A 15,765-nucleotide genomic window follows, 5' to 3' on the forward strand; every position below is an offset into this window, starting at 1 on the left:
AGCACATTGCTCAAAATGGCCAGGGGCACAGGTTTATAACTCACTTGTACCGAGTGTTGCGCTCAGATAAACCAGTACAACCTCTCCAAGTGGAAGACAGGTGGCACAAGTGCCTCGGGAAGGAACTAACTCCTTGAAAATGGGGCAAAATACATTTGGGTGTTAAATAAGTGGCAGTTAGTGCCCACGTTAAATTAATTTCACATAATTTTATACACATGGCATATCTCTCCCCTAGGCGCTTACATGCTATATATCCCTCCCGAGATCATGCATGCCCCAAATGCAGGATGGATGAAGCCGATTTTCTCCATTTGTCATGGGACTGCCCCACAATACAGGATTTCAGGAAGGAGATAGTCACCCAGTTGAAAGCCACTTTAGGATGGGATTTTCCGTTGGAAATTGAAAAATGACTATTAGGTGTACTCCCACAAAACCTCACCAGAAAACTACATAGGTGCTACGCTTTTTAGAAAGAAACTTAAGACTTGGCTTTTCACACTTTAGTCTTTCGGCACTCCTTTCTCTTTCTTACTCTCTGCATAGTGCCGGGACACGCTCTTTCTGAATAGGTGCGCTTACCAAATCCCTGTCATTCATTCATTCTTCTAACAGCAGATGTTGTTGTCTCTTAGTATAAGCTTCTTCCAGAACGATTCAAAACGTTTCAAAGCACAGCATGTGGCCAACTTCCACTCCATTCAGTACCTGACCAAAATGATGACCGTACTCTAGAAAGTTCTCATTTTTCAGGAAAAACCAGACACTATCTGTGTGGTAATTAAACTGGTTGTGAAACTACCCTTACCTACAAACACAATGGGGTCAACACAGTGTAATGAAGCTGCATGTTTTAAGCTATTACTTAGCAGTATTTTACCTCAGGGCGGGGGGCCATTTTATTTAATTATTTAAAGCATTTTTTTCTGTAAGGGTTCTATACCCAGTCGTGTTAGACTGCTTCACATGACAAAAACAGTTACACATTCCAAGACATACGATGCATATAAGTAACATCAATTTTTATTGAAACAAGAATCATGAACCAGAGGGAGGGGGGTGGTGATTTCGGGAGAGAGTACGAATAATACATGAAACATTAAAGAAGTTAGTTGAAGCAACTACTGAGTGAGGGGGAGGAAAAAAGGAGAGAAGGGGGTAGAACTGTTAAGTAATGGCCGACAAGTGTTTTTTTTTTTAATGAAAAGATCTTATGCTGATTCCTGACAGCGAGGATGTTGGCAACAGCCTGAACTGGCTGGGAAAGGAGATCCATAACTTGGGAGAGGCACCAGAGAATGATTTTTGCAGTTATTAGATAGCATGAAACTTTACATCACAAGGCTTTTCATCAGGAGTGCTTTTACATTGCAGGTAACTATACATTTTTTATATATAAATATGTATGTGTATGTATATATATATATATATATATATATATATATATATACATACACACACACACGTTTACATATATATATTTTTATATGTGTGTATAAATATACATTTAATTTCACAATTCAACTCATTTTAATTTGTAATTTAAAATATTGAACTATTATCTTAACTTAGAATAGTATTACCTTTACGTAAATTATATTTTATTTATTCATTAAATTATTTTTTACATAAAATAATTATAATCATATACCTGAACCCTAGAAATCCGTTACTACCCCGTACGCTACCCACCCTAAACCATAAAAAGCCCTTACTAAACCTATATACTATCCACCCCTGAATCTAAAAGGCCCTTCCTACCCCTATAACCAACCTGCTAGAAATGGGGTCTTTGGTTGGCAGACAGGTTACCTCCTGTCCAAACAAGGACCCACATTCTAGTCAAGGCAAAGGAGAAACACACCTGGTTAACCCCCATTCACGTCCTTGGTAGCTTGGCACGAGCAGGCAGGCTTAACTCAGGAGAATACAATATGTAAAGTATTTGTACCAACATACACAATAATACAGTGAAAACACTATAAAATGGACATCACACCAGTTTAGAAAAAAAGGCAATACTTATCTAAATCAAAAAAGACCAAAACAAAAAAAATCCAACATACACAAGTTAAGATAAGAATTTTCAAAAGATTAAGAGTCTTACTCCACAGAAAACAAGGGGAATGATGATTTTGTATAAAGTAGCTGGTTAGCATAAAAAATAAAGCTGCACAGGTGAGCGTGCGCCGGAAAAAGTAGCAACGCGTCAATTCCTTCCTCATAAGGGAGCTTGTGCATTGTTTCTTCTCCGGTCGGGTCGGTGATGCGTAGTGTTTTTCTCCCTCGCAAGACAGCGATGCTTCGGGTTGACTGACGATGCGTGGAAAATCCTGTTGCACGGTGTTAGAAAACCGTGCTGCGTGGGGTTTGCGTCATCATCAGCAGCAACAAGCGGGTGTTGCGTGTCGTTTCTCCAGCAGTGATGCGTCGATCTCCCAGCTGTGATGCAGGTGGGTAATCCATTTTAGCCACAGAGCCGGCAGTGCATCGTTTATCAGCCGCGCTGCAGATGCTGTGTCGAAAATGTCCCTGCACATAGTTCTCTGAGTGGATTTTCAGCTCTTGTCTGCCACCTTCATCTTTCAACGGCCCAGGGACTGGATAGGACACCACTTGGCAAGGCAGGATTCTCAGTAGAGAGTCCTGATGTTAGCAGACAAAGTCTTTGTCGGCCCTCTGACTCCAAAACAGGAGGCAAGCTCAATTCGAACCTTTGGAGATTGTTCACAAGCAGGAATATACCACAAAGTCCAGTCTTTGTACCTTTTAACAGGCAGAGGCAGCAATTGCAGGATAGCCTAACAAAACAGTCACAGGCAGGGGCAGCACTCCTCCTCAGTTCTTCAGCTCTTCTCCTTGGCAGAGGTTCCTCTTGGTTCCAGAAGTGATCTAATTTTCAGGAGTTTTGGGTCCAATACATATACATACCCCTTTCTGCCTATAAAGTAGGCCTACTTCAAAAGAAAGTCTCCGTTGTTCATAAGATCCTGCCTTGCCCCGACCAGGCCCCAGACACACACCAGGAGGTTGGAGACTGCATTGTTAGAGGGCAGGCACAGCCCATTCAGGTGTAAGTGCCCACTCCTCCCTCCACTCTAGCACAGATGGCTCATGGGGATATGCAGGCTACACCCCAGCTCCCGTTGTCTCACTCTCTAGTGGGGATTTAAAAATAGCCCAACAGTCAAACTGCCCCACACAGGGAATCCACAAATGGGCAGAGTCACAGAATGGTTTAAGCAAGAAAATGCCTACTTTCTAAAAGTGGCATTTTCAAACTAACAATCTAAAAACCAACTTAATTAAAAGATGCATTTTTAAATTGAGAGTTCAGAGACCCCAAACTCCACATTTCCATCGGCCCTCAAAGGGAATCTGCACTTTAAAGTTACTTAAAGGCAGCTCCTATGTTAACCTATGAGAGCGATAGGCCTTGCAACAGTGAAGACTGGATTCAGCAGTATTTCACTGTTAGGACATGTAACACACCAGTACATGCCCCACCTTTAACATACACTGCACCCTGCCCATGGGGCTACCTAAGGCCTACTTCGGGAAAAGGGAAGGTTTAGGCCTGGCAAGTGGGTACACTTGCCAAATCAAATAGGCAGTTTAAAACTGCACACATAGACATTGTAGTAGCGGGTCTGAGCCATGTTTGCAGGGCTACTCATGTTGGTGGCACAACCAGTGTTGCAGGCACACTAGTAGAATTTGATTTACAGGCCCTGGGCACTTCTAGTGCACTTTACTAGGGACTTACTAGTAAATCAACTATGCCAATCATGGATAAGCCAATTGCACATACATTTTACATAGGAACACTTGCACTTTAGCACTGGTTAGCAGTGGTAAAGGGTCCTGAGTATAAAAAAAAAAAAAATTAAAAAAAAGCAAAAACAGAGTCCAGCACATATCAAAAACTTGGAGAGCAGAGGCAAAAAGTTTGGGGAGACCACGCCAAGGATGCCAACTCTAACACTACCCAAACTTTAACACAAAAAAATCCTTACTATCCCATTACACTCAATATCCTCACCTACCCACTGCTGAACCCTAAAAAGAACATACTTCCCCTAAGCACTACCCACCACTCAAACCTAAAACCTTTACCACACCATATACACTGCCCATCCTTGAAGCATAAAAGCACTTTACTACAACACATTACTCATCCTGGAACCCTTAAAGCTGTTAAAACACCTTTAATACCTCAATAAACTACTCATACTGCAACCCTAAAACTTCCTTACCACTCAAAAAAACCAAGACATTAAATTTAAATGATAAAATGTTTATATTTTATCTTTGACTTTTAATAAACCTATATTACTTAACCATTTTATGATTACTCTTTACTTATTAACACTTATTACAATTTTAATAAACTTGCCATTTACTAAACAACTCATTATTTTTAATTGATATATTATTTTATATTTATAATCTATATTACTTAAATTAAAATTAAACAAAACCTACTAATTTTAAAATAATTTAAATTCACCTTGCCTCAATATTATGGTGGTCATTATGACATTGGCAGTCTTTTCTGAAGACTGCTGTGTTGATGGCCGCCAAAAACTGCCGTAGAGTCCGTAATCCGCCCGCCAGATTATGACACACAAACACCAAACAGACAGAACCCAGCCACAACCACAAGTCTGTGAGACCAAACAAAGGCGAAAATCTGTTGGACCCACCGCCCCACCGCTATGCCAGCAAAACACCGCCCTCTAAATTATGACCCACGAATTACCACAGCGGACATTCAACGGCGGTCAACCATTGATGGTGCACACCGCTGAGGCGGAATTGGGCACACAAAACCACTTGAAGCCAACATTGGTTATAACAAAAAAAACACAGCTGACACAAATACACACACCCACGCACTATAAAACACACCCCCACTTAACCCACAATCCTTTGCATACACAAAAAGACTGCTACAGCATGCTCGCCCAATCCCATAGAGAACTGCACACACACACACACCACAACTACCTAGTCATCCGTCACGCATCACACACCCCACAACACTAAACACCCTCTGCACAACACACACCACACACAACACACAACAGGCATGTCCCCACAAAAGCACCCCTGTTTCACTGATGAGGAGTTGCAGGTGATGGTGGAAGAAATCGTCAGGGTAGAGCCACAGCTGTTTGCTGCACACGTCCAGCAGATCTCAAACGCTAGGAAGATGGAGCTATGGCAGTGGATCGTGGACAGGGTGAACTCCTTGGGACAATATCCACGCACAAGGGATGACATTCGAAAGAGGTGGAACGACCTATGGGGGAAGGTGTGTTCCAATTCCTCAAGGCACCAACTCGCCATCATGAGGACTGGTGGTAGACCCCATCCTCCTCCCCCACAGTTGACAGCATGGGAGGAACAAGTCTTAGCAATCCTCCATCCTGAGAGCCTAACTGGAGGGCTGGACACTGGTAAGTCACCATTACTACCTTACCTCCACCGATACCTGCATGGCATGTCACCCGCTCACTCCGACTCCCTACACCCAAATCCATCACACACAGTGCACCACCCCAATGACCACACCTAAATATCTACCCCTGCATGCCCTACCCACTGCAGGCACGTCCCTCTCAGCTCTGCATGCACACCCACCAGCAATGCATGGACAGCATGTAGAACTACCAATCCTACAATCCATCACCATATACTACCAAAGGTGGGAGGACAACACCAAACGCACAGGGGAAGCTAGAAATGCGGAATATGTGACAGACAATGTCCTTGACGTTACACTTACATCCCCACAGGTGCCCCAGCCAATGTCAGCAGCGAGCAGAAGTCTCAGCAACCCAGTCCTCCACCAGAAGATGCCCTCAGTGATGATAGCAACTCTGGATTTCCCGAGCTGGATTAACTCCTTGGCCCATCTGGGACCACTGGTCAGTCGGATTCCACATCCCACAGCCAGCCCACCACGGGCCCACCCCCTCTGACTCCAACACCACAGCAGCCACTCAACGTCCCCAGAGCCCTGTCCCCAGGACACGTCGATCAATAGTGTGCCCACCTGTACAAGGACCAGAGTTGACACCACAGAGGCAAGACGATGAAGGTCCTGGTGTAAGTGGGCATGGGCACACCATTCAGGGGACACAGGCAACGGCGGCCAGGGACAGTGGGAGGTCAGCTGTGCACCAGGGGGAGGCCAGGCCCAGGGAACTGACTGCCCAGGAGGCACTCACACATGTACTGGGGGCATACTAAAAATCCCCATGACAGGATGGGCCAGGTGATCACCATCATGCAGGAGAACCAGTGGCTGCAGGTGGTACACAGCAGTTACAGGGCCTAAATGCAAACATGACCTCCATTGTAGGGGTGCTGGGTAATATGGCCAGCACCATGCAGGAGAACAGCGCACACCAGCTGCCCACTTTCACTAGCCAGTCCACTCAACAGCCATCAAGATCTGCTGCAGCTAGTGGACAGGAGGACCTGCCACAGGACCCCCAGGCCACTAGCACCCCTCGCCCTGCAGAAGGTGAACCACCCGCAAACGTTCCCTGCGACCCAGACAGGCACCGGAGACTGTTGCCAAGAACAAGACCACCACCAGGAAATTAGCCTCTCCGGAATGTCCCCCTTGTGTGCCACTGAGCCACCTTGTTCACTTTGGACTGCCATTGCTCCGCTTCCTATAGTCCCATGGACACTGGACCTGTGCTACAAACAAACTTGGCTACTACTCTGAACTTTTCCTCAACCATCACCCTACTCTAATGCACCATCCCTTCATTATTGTCACTTCCATAAACACCCTTAAACACTACTGGAGTATTAGTGCTTTATCAGACAGAAATGTGCAATGTATTGAACTGTATTATCCTGTGCAAATGTCCTGTAATGTGTCAATCTATCCATCAAATGTGTCTCAGCAGTCTGTAGTCATCACATCAGTACACAGTTATAACCACACCAACATCTGCAAAAAGGGAAGGCATAAGTGACCGTCAACTGTAATGCAAAGGTAGTGATTGGCATAACACAGCTGGCACACAGCACTGAACTAAAATGGAGACATGAGCAGATCAGCAGTCTTATCTGAGTGCCAGTGGAAGTAGTGCTGTATGATATGTGTCCTGTTGTCCACATCCTCCTCCTCTACCTCTTCCTCACTGTCCTCAGTGTCCACTGCTGCCACAGGTTCATTGTCACCCCCTCCTCCTGCAGGTAGGGCACATGGCGTCTGAGGGCCAAAATGTTCAGCATCTAGAAGCCCAGCACAATCTGGGAGACCTTCTTATAGGGATTCCCCCTGTTAAATGGAGGCATCTGAACCTGGCCTTCAGTAGACCAAAAGTGTGTTTCACAACCCTCCTGGTACGTTCTGTGCTTCACTGTACCAATTTTCAACCCCTGTTCTCAGATTTGTAACAGTGGTCAACACCCAGGATAGGTTTGGGTAGCCGGAGTCACCTGGGAGAAGTGAGGGATACACATTCGCCATGTACAATGGCATATGTTACAACTCCAGTAGGCATACACTGCCATACACTGGGTGGGGACGCATGTTCACATAAGAGCCACACTCTGTGCCTCTGTAGTCATGCCATCACCTTTGGGACGCTGCTATTTCTCAATACATAGGCATCATGCACAGATCCAGGAAACATGGCAGTGACGTGGGAGATGTATTAATCTGCAAGGCATACCATCTGGACATTTAGAGTGGTAACTCTTCCTATTCTTGAACACCTGCTCATTTGCCCTGGGAGGGATTAAGGCAACATGGGTCACGTCAATGGCCCAATCACATGTGGTATGTGTCCCATGGCGTAGAGTCCAGCCTTCACAGTGGGCAAATCTTCAACCAGGGGGAAGTGAGATGTAGCTGCTCACGTGTTTGAGCAAGGCAGCCAAAACCCTTCCAACTACAATCGAGAACATTGGCTGTGCCATTCGTGCAACCAAGCCCACAGTCCCCCGGAATGAACCACTTGCTAGGAAATGGAGCACTGAGAGTACCTACACAACAATTGCTCTAGAGCAACGGACAGCAGGAATCTGATCAGGCTCCAACTGTGCGCACAGCTCCGTGATTGTGGCCCTGTCCAGCCAATAGTTGAGTATTATGTGCCAGTCATCCAGTGTAGCCAAGTCCACTAGGAGTCTGTACACAGGTGCTTGCCTCCTCAGCCTCATCCTCCGCAGTGGTTGGTATCTAAGTGAGCCAAAAATAAAATGTGTTTGACTACAGGAAGTATGGACATACAACATCACAGTACATGTATGTATATAGGAAACAGGAACTGTGTAGGTGTGTACAATCCATGGCATTTTTGCACATATATTGGCCCTACATGAGTACTAGCATTGGAAAATGGCAACTGCCTGTCCTGAATGCAAGGACAGGTGGAAGTGACCTCACTCCACCGGCACTTGACGTCAAGGCGGAAGGCGGTCTGCATCACCGTGCAACTCCTCATTGGCTAATATGGAGCTCAATGGAGTACAGGGACCAATGGTGATCAACGCCGGGTGTGACGATGTTCACCGGCGTGGACGTGACCGCCATTTCGTATGAGCCACTTCACTTGATTCCCGACTCTCTCTGGATCAACATCTCCACTGCGTGTGGTGCTGTGACTTTGTCTGGAACCTGCAATGGCACGTGTTACAGGGGGAAGGGCCCCAGCCTTCACAATGGAGGAGCTGGAGAAGTTTGTGGATGGGATCCTACCACCGTATGGGCTGTTGTATGGGCCTCCAGACCAACAAGTGAGTATATCATGGGTACGTTGGATGCAGCATGGCTGACACGTAGATGTATGTGTGTGCTGGCAGTGTGTCATGGGGGGGTGGATTGGTAGCATTCAATGTGTATGCAGAGGTAGGCGTCATGGGTGTGCTAAATGTAGCTTCTATGCAGTCTGTAGACCATTCCTGTCATAAGATGGAGTGTTGAGTTCATGGTGTCCTTCTTTCTGTGTCTCCTCTGGAGGTCGGCGCCCATCAAAAGAAAGGGCTGTGGTGTGCAATTGCCAAGGATGTGCCTGTTGGAGCCTGACCCCCCCTAATGGCCAGCATACTGGTGGTGGCCAATCCTAAGTTGGATGGGAGCTTGAGGGCAGCACAGTGCAGTATTTAAATTATTGTGACCTACCATGGTGTTTGGCTGCAAGATTAAAGTCAGTGGTTGCCCCAAAAAGCCAGTTTAGCTTTTCCAGGGTGGTCCTGCTGAGCAATGTAGGGAGGTATGTATATTTGGTATTGGTAAGTAGCTAGCATACCATGGCAGACATGACTTAGTGGGTCCCAGTAGGTGTGCAGGTGGTAGTGTTTGGGTTCTTTACTGCTATTGTACCCAGGTAACGGTTCGGCACTGAGATCTATACTGCACAGTGTTAGTCTCAGTGAGTGATTGTGATGTGTATGTCATATGTGTTGTTGCTGCTGTGATCGTCCATGTGCTCCCTTTCTTTCTCCCACACCCTCTCTCCGTTTCTCATCCTGTCCTCATGTGCATTAGCATCATCTGGCGAAGGAGCAGGGGCACCAGTGAGTGGGTGAGCTGCAGCCCACGGGACTCAGTGGGCTGGAGGGCGAGGGGAGCACCACGGGAAAAACAGGAGCGACAACAACATACTTGGATTCCTCCTCCGATGGAAGCTCCCTCCAATACTGTCACAACCTCATACAGCACACCCACCTCACTAGCAGACACCAAAACAACATACATCCACATGGCCTGTTTGTCCTCTCCCACCCTGTGTGCCCCCTCCAATTACACATAAACGCTCCCACCCAGACACCAAAAAGCCATTCACCTCACACATGCACCTGCACCCAAGTCCAACGCACCCACACCCAAGTCCAGCACACCTACTCCTCCTACATCCATTCCCTCTACCTCCACTCCCAATCCTCCTCCCACAACCCCTTGGTCCTAAGAAGCTTTTCCTTTCCTGCCTTAACCTCTCCCCCCCCCTTTCTGCCTGGAAGTGGAAGATCCCCTTCCCACAAGCCCAGTACCTCCACCTCCTGTTCTACTCCTGTCCCTCCCCTAAGACTATGACTGCCACTAAGGGGCACAAGAGTAGCACTCCGGCACTGCGTGCCAAGCCCACTCCTCCGCCCATAACTGAAGGGTAAAGAGCCGCCCCCTCCCAAGCATAAGCCTAAGGACCCTCTGCCAAAAAGAACCACCCCCATCCCCCTGACCCCCTGAGGTGCTTGCCTATTTCCAACATGATGCCCCTTCCCATTGGAGTGCCTGGGGTGTCAGGAGTCAAGTTGGGCCTTGGACGTTGCCCTGTGGCATTGTATTCCAATTGGACAGGCCCATGACCCTATCTGTAAATATTTCTATTTTATTTTGAGGTCGCTGTTCCCACAAGATTACAGTGGCTAGACCAAAGGTATGTGTTCTAGCTTTCTTTGCTCCTGGGTTTTGTTGCTGTTGATTTACTCTGCAGATTGTTCTCGGTGTGTGGTATGTGTGTTTGGTGTGTGTTGTGCGCGTGGGTGTGTCACTCTCCCCTCCTTCCCTTGTGTTTTAGGCAGCTGAACTCCCCATCGTCATCTTCGTCAGCGCTGGTGCTCCTGGACTACCATCGCGTGGTACAGTATTGGCAGGACTTCCATTTTGGGTTCCATGGCGGCAGTGGACGCCTCTGTGTCCCTGTAGGTGAGTGTCTCCTTTAATGTGATGTGTTTCCGCCAGGCTTTTGGTGGCGGTGGTCCCGGCCCAAAAATCCTGGCAGCCTGCTATGTCATAATATGGTGGGCGGGTCATTGTCTTCCACCTGCCTGAAGGGGGCTACTGCCGTAGTGGGTGGACGGACCACAGTGGCAGTTGGGTTGGTGCATTGGCTGTATATGGGAGGGATCACCGCCATGGTCATAATTTGGTGGTCTTCACTGCCAGCCTGTCGATGGTACTACCGCCGTAGTGGCGGTCCGCTGACCGCAAATGTCATAATGAGGGCCTATAAGTTTACATATTTCGGTATCTATAAGTTAGAAAAGGGGTCTTTGGTTGGCAGTCAGGTTAACCCCTGTCCAAGCAAGGAACATCACTCTAGTCAGGGTAAGTCACACACAATCCAAATTATCCTGTGCCCACCTTCTGGTAGCTTGGCAATGAGCAGCCAGGCTTAACTTAGAAGGCAATGCGTAAAGTATTTGTGCAATAAATCATGCAATAACACAGCATAGCACCACAAAAATACACCAAATAGTGTTTGGAAAAATATAAAATATTTATCTGATAAGACGCAGGTCAAAACGATTAAAGTGCAATAAGTATATGTTGAGCTATCACTGTAAAAGTAATATAAAGTGTCTTTAGTCTTTTAAAAGCAATAAATGTCTCTTTCAAGCACAAAGTATCTGGTTTGCGCGTTTAAAATCTCCCCAAAGCACAGCAGAGAAGGAGATGCTTGGAAAACAAAGGGGTGTGCGTCGATGTCTCAGGCTGCACACAGCGATGCATGGTTTAGTTTTCACGCAGTGACAGCTGTGCGTCGATTTCTGCTGCTCGGTCGTTGATCCTCTTCGGGTTGCGGGGTTTTCGGACGTCCCAGCGACGATGTGTCGATTTCCGGCACTGACAGGGCAAAGTCACAGGGGCTGCGTCGATCCGGTGGGCGTTGCATGGAAATTTCTACAACACAGCAGGCACGGTGACGATTCCTCTGTGGAAGTTGGGCTGCGTCGATCCGACTCGGCTGTGCGTTAATCCAGTGGGCCAAGCGTCGAACTTCCGGTTGCTATGCTGGCACTGCGTAGATCTTCTTGTTGTGAAGTCGGGCTGCGTTGTTCCGGTTCGGCGTGCGGTGAGTGAATTTTTCACTGCGATGCAGGCTGTGAGTCATTTCTGGCAGGCGGTGCGTCGATTTTCGACGCACAAGGAGTCCTTCTTGTAGAGATTAAGTCGTTTTGGTCCTGAGACTTCAGGGAACAGGAGGCAAGCTCTATCCAAGCCCTTGGAGAGCACTTCTCACCAAAGCCAGAGAGATGCAAAGCAGCAGTGCAACAGCAAGGTAGCAGTCCTTCACAGAGACCAGTCAGGTGAGTCCTTTGGGCAGCCAGGCCGTTCTTGGCAGGATGCAGGTTCTGGTTCAGGTTCTCTTCTCCAGGAAGTGCCTTGCCAGGTAGAGTGTTTACCTCAGAAGTGTCTGAGTTGGTAGGGGCAGAGGCCCTGTTTAAATACCCAAATGTGCATTTGAAGTGTGGGAGACTTCAAAGAGTGGCTTAGAAGTGCACAAGGTCCCCTTTCAGTTCAATCCTGTCTGCCAGTGTCCCACTAGGGGGTGTGGCAGGCCTTTGTGTGAGGGCTGGCTACTTTCCTTTGACATGCAAGTGTCAGGCCCTCCACCCTCCCAGCCCCGAAAGACCCATTCAAAATGCAGATGTATGCAAGTGAGGCTGAGTCTCCTATGTTTGGGGTGGGTCTGAGTGAATGCACAAGGGAGCTGTCAACTGAACCCAGCCAGACGTGGATTGTAAGGCACAGAAGGATTTAAGTGCAGAGAAATGCTCACTTTCTACAAGTGGCATTTCTAAAATAGTAATATTAAATCCAACTTCACCAGTCAGCAGGATTTTGTATCACCATTTCGGCCATACTAAATATGACCTTCCTACTCCTTTCAGATAAGCAGCTACCACTCAAACAATGTATGAGGGCAGCCCCAATGTTAGCCTATGAAGGGAGCAGGCCTCACAGCAGTGTAAAAACTATTTTATGAGTTTTACACTACCAGGACATGTAAACTACACAGGTGCATGTCCTGCCTTTTGCCTACACAGCACCCTGCCCTATGGGTTACCTAGGGCATCCCTAAGGGTGACTTATATGTAGAAAAGGGGGAGCTTTAGGCTTGGCAAGTAGTTTTAAATGCCAAGTCGAATTGGCAGTGAAACTGCACACACAGGCCTTGCAGTGGCAGGCCTGAGACAAGGTTAAGGAGCTAATTAAGTGGGTGGCACAATCAGTGCTGCAGCATTTAATCTACAGGCCCTAGGCACATATAGTGCACTTTACTGGGGACTAATAAGTAAATTAAATAATCCAATTGGGTATAATCCAATGTTACAATGTTTAAAGGGAGAGAGCATATGCACCTTAGCACTGGTTAGCAGTAGCAAAGTGTGCAGAGTCTTAAAACCAGCAAAAACAGTATCTAAAAAGTGGAGGGAGGCAGGCAAAAAGTTAGGGGTGACCACCCTAAGACTGTCAGGTCTAACACTATACATAACCATATCATTATGTATATATTGATCGAAATTCATATGTATATTTATATAAACAAAGATATAAACAAGAAACGTATACACATATATTATAAACATATACACTTATATAATCACTTAAAAGAATACCTGCAAAATAGTTTCCCTACTGTCAAGGTCTACAGAGATGTGAACTGTGCATAAAGCACAATAAAAAAAGTTAGCTTACTGGGCCTTCTGCAAGTCTGTGCCCTGGGCTAAGCCTGATAAAACTGCTGAAACCTAATAAGTGTAACTCACCTGACTCCTTTCAATGTCTTGACAGGGGATGATTTCTTTATTAAATTACTGAGCAGATTCATATTTCAGGGCATGAAGAATGGCTGGAGGAGTGGTTGGTACCATGGGGCAGATACTACACCCTCCAGCATACCCACTGCAGCAAAGAGTTTGATGTCATCAGTTCTCTGGACTAACACCTATGATTTCAAACCTATTACTGGAAAACGGAAGCAAAAGAAAGTTCCAAGACCTTCTGCACACAACGGAGACGCCTTGGAATTGTAGGACACACTGCCTTGACTCGAGTCTTACAGCACTTCAGCAGACCAGTGTTGCTTATTGTATGCAGGTGTCCTCGCAGCCATTACTGAGCACATGCTGCATGTAAACCACAAACAGATCAACGTGTCACTTCTTCCCCTTGACTATTTACAATTGCATAACATATCCTGCAAGAAGAGTGCCCTTATACATGATGAGAAAACAACTAAACACTGATTGTTGATGGGCAGAGAGGGGTTAAGGTCACTCACTGGTCCAGGGTCTTGTAGTAGATGTCCAGGTCCTTGTTCACCAGCTCTGTGGTCCTCATCACAATCATCATTTCTCTGTACTTCTCCTCCGCGTCTTTGTACTGTGGCTCCCGCAGCTCCTTCTTACATCGAATGATTTCCTCCTCGAAACCTTTCTGTCTCCCGAGTGCCAAGCTGTGGTTTCGTTTCAAGTTTTCTATTTTTTCTTCCAGCTGACGAAATTCACTGTCAAACAGGCAGAAAGCAAACATAAAAAACATAAAATGGCATGTGTCATACAAGCTACTAGCTAGGACCTATATGCTACTGTAAATTGAGGGGAGTGGGTGACTGGAACGTTTAGCCTGGGATTACAGTGCAAGACCTATCTCCACAGCGCTCAGTTGCTGTATTTAGGTAACTGAAGTTCAATTGGCGCTAACGGCAGTCATTGTTTTACTAATGGATGAGGGGGGGGGGGGGGGGACTCAGGACCGTGTGTTTTCTTGGACACTGTCAGTCCACAAATGCCCAAAGAATGGTAATTAATTTGTCACGCTTGTCAATTGTTAAAACATAAACAGTTACCTAATCTCTTAGCAGGTAGTTCAGCACGCACCCACCCACCAAGGAAAATAGAATTTAGGTACAATGATGAGTAGCGCGTAAGGTGTTTGCACTGTGAGGCAAAAGCTCTGCATAAGCAAGCATTGGTGATGCATTAGGTTTCGCCTATGTGATTAATAATGCGCTGTTTTATGTTGTAAGTTGTAGCGTGGTGAACTTTTGTGCAATATAAGTTAATGAAACTCCGTTAAAATGTTATGGCTTGTTTATTGAGAAAGGCAATTTATTGCGCTGGACAGAATATGTCTGGAAAGGCCACATTTTTAGCAGGGGCAGCTGTCATTATGCTATGTGTGGACACATTTATGCTCTCATTGTGCCAGAGGTCTACACCGCAATTCCAGCCATAAATGGGCCCATGATCCCCATAGTATGTCACAAATTTGCATTATCATGCCAGAGATGGATCTCGTAATGCCAAGAATGAACAATAAATTGGCAAGTATGGCTACTATCAGGCCAAATATACACCGCGTATGCCAGGAAGGATTGCAATTAGGCCTAAAATACTCTAGCTGCAATTAAACAAAGTGAAGCTGAGATGAGTCCGCCACAGCGGGGCAAGAAAAGGGCACCCTTGAATCAAAACGGAGGGACCGGACTGTGCATTATGGGCCCACAATGCAGGGGTTTATTGAGGAAACCTGCTTATCGTCTTGCATGACAAACCAGGGGAACCGCAGTCAGGTGGAAAGTGATTCCTTTCTGCCAGCTGAAGTAGCTTTAAGCATCAGAAGGACAACTAAAGTCAGAAAAGCTTTTCCTAGTAACTAACACATTTAGGATAATCTTTATGGGAGTTCTGCATGAGCTTCTGCTTTTTTTGTTGCAGTTACAAGCGGAGTTAATGATGAGCTTTCGCTGGCTTTTTTTGCCAGTGTATGTAAGCCAAAAAGCTCCTGTCTAAGTGAAGTGCTATCCAGCCCCTGGGAAAGAAAGTAGTTGAGGAGGGATTTGCTTTGACTCCGTGTGCGGGACACATAATGAAAACATTTTACACTTTAGAGGGAGGTATGGGGCAATTACTGAATATGGCAGCCACCTGCAGAAGCGAGCCCTTAACTGCAGCGCCAGGCCCTTCATGAATATTTGATGCTGTGATGCTATGTAT

The 15,765-nt window shown here is 46.4% G+C and overlaps 1 protein-coding gene across 2 annotated transcripts in view; it reads right to left on the reverse strand.

Annotated features, from left to right (window-relative positions):
- RAD50 (RAD50 double strand break repair protein) overlaps positions 1–15,765 on the reverse strand; it is a 484,618-nt gene that overhangs the window by 92,225 nt on the left and 376,628 nt on the right. For both annotated transcript variants that reach the window (XM_069244739.1, XM_069244738.1), the window contains exon 22: positions 14,049–14,273. In XM_069244739.1, coding sequence (XP_069100840.1) covers positions 14,049–14,273 — 225 coding nt within the window. The remainder of the gene's footprint in view (positions 1–14,048; positions 14,274–15,765) is intronic.

The sequence above is a fragment of the Pleurodeles waltl genome, chromosome 7 (assembly GCF_031143425.1).
Source record: "Pleurodeles waltl isolate 20211129_DDA chromosome 7, aPleWal1.hap1.20221129, whole genome shotgun sequence".
Classification (NCBI taxonomy): domain Eukaryota; kingdom Metazoa; phylum Chordata; class Amphibia; order Caudata; family Salamandridae; genus Pleurodeles; species Pleurodeles waltl.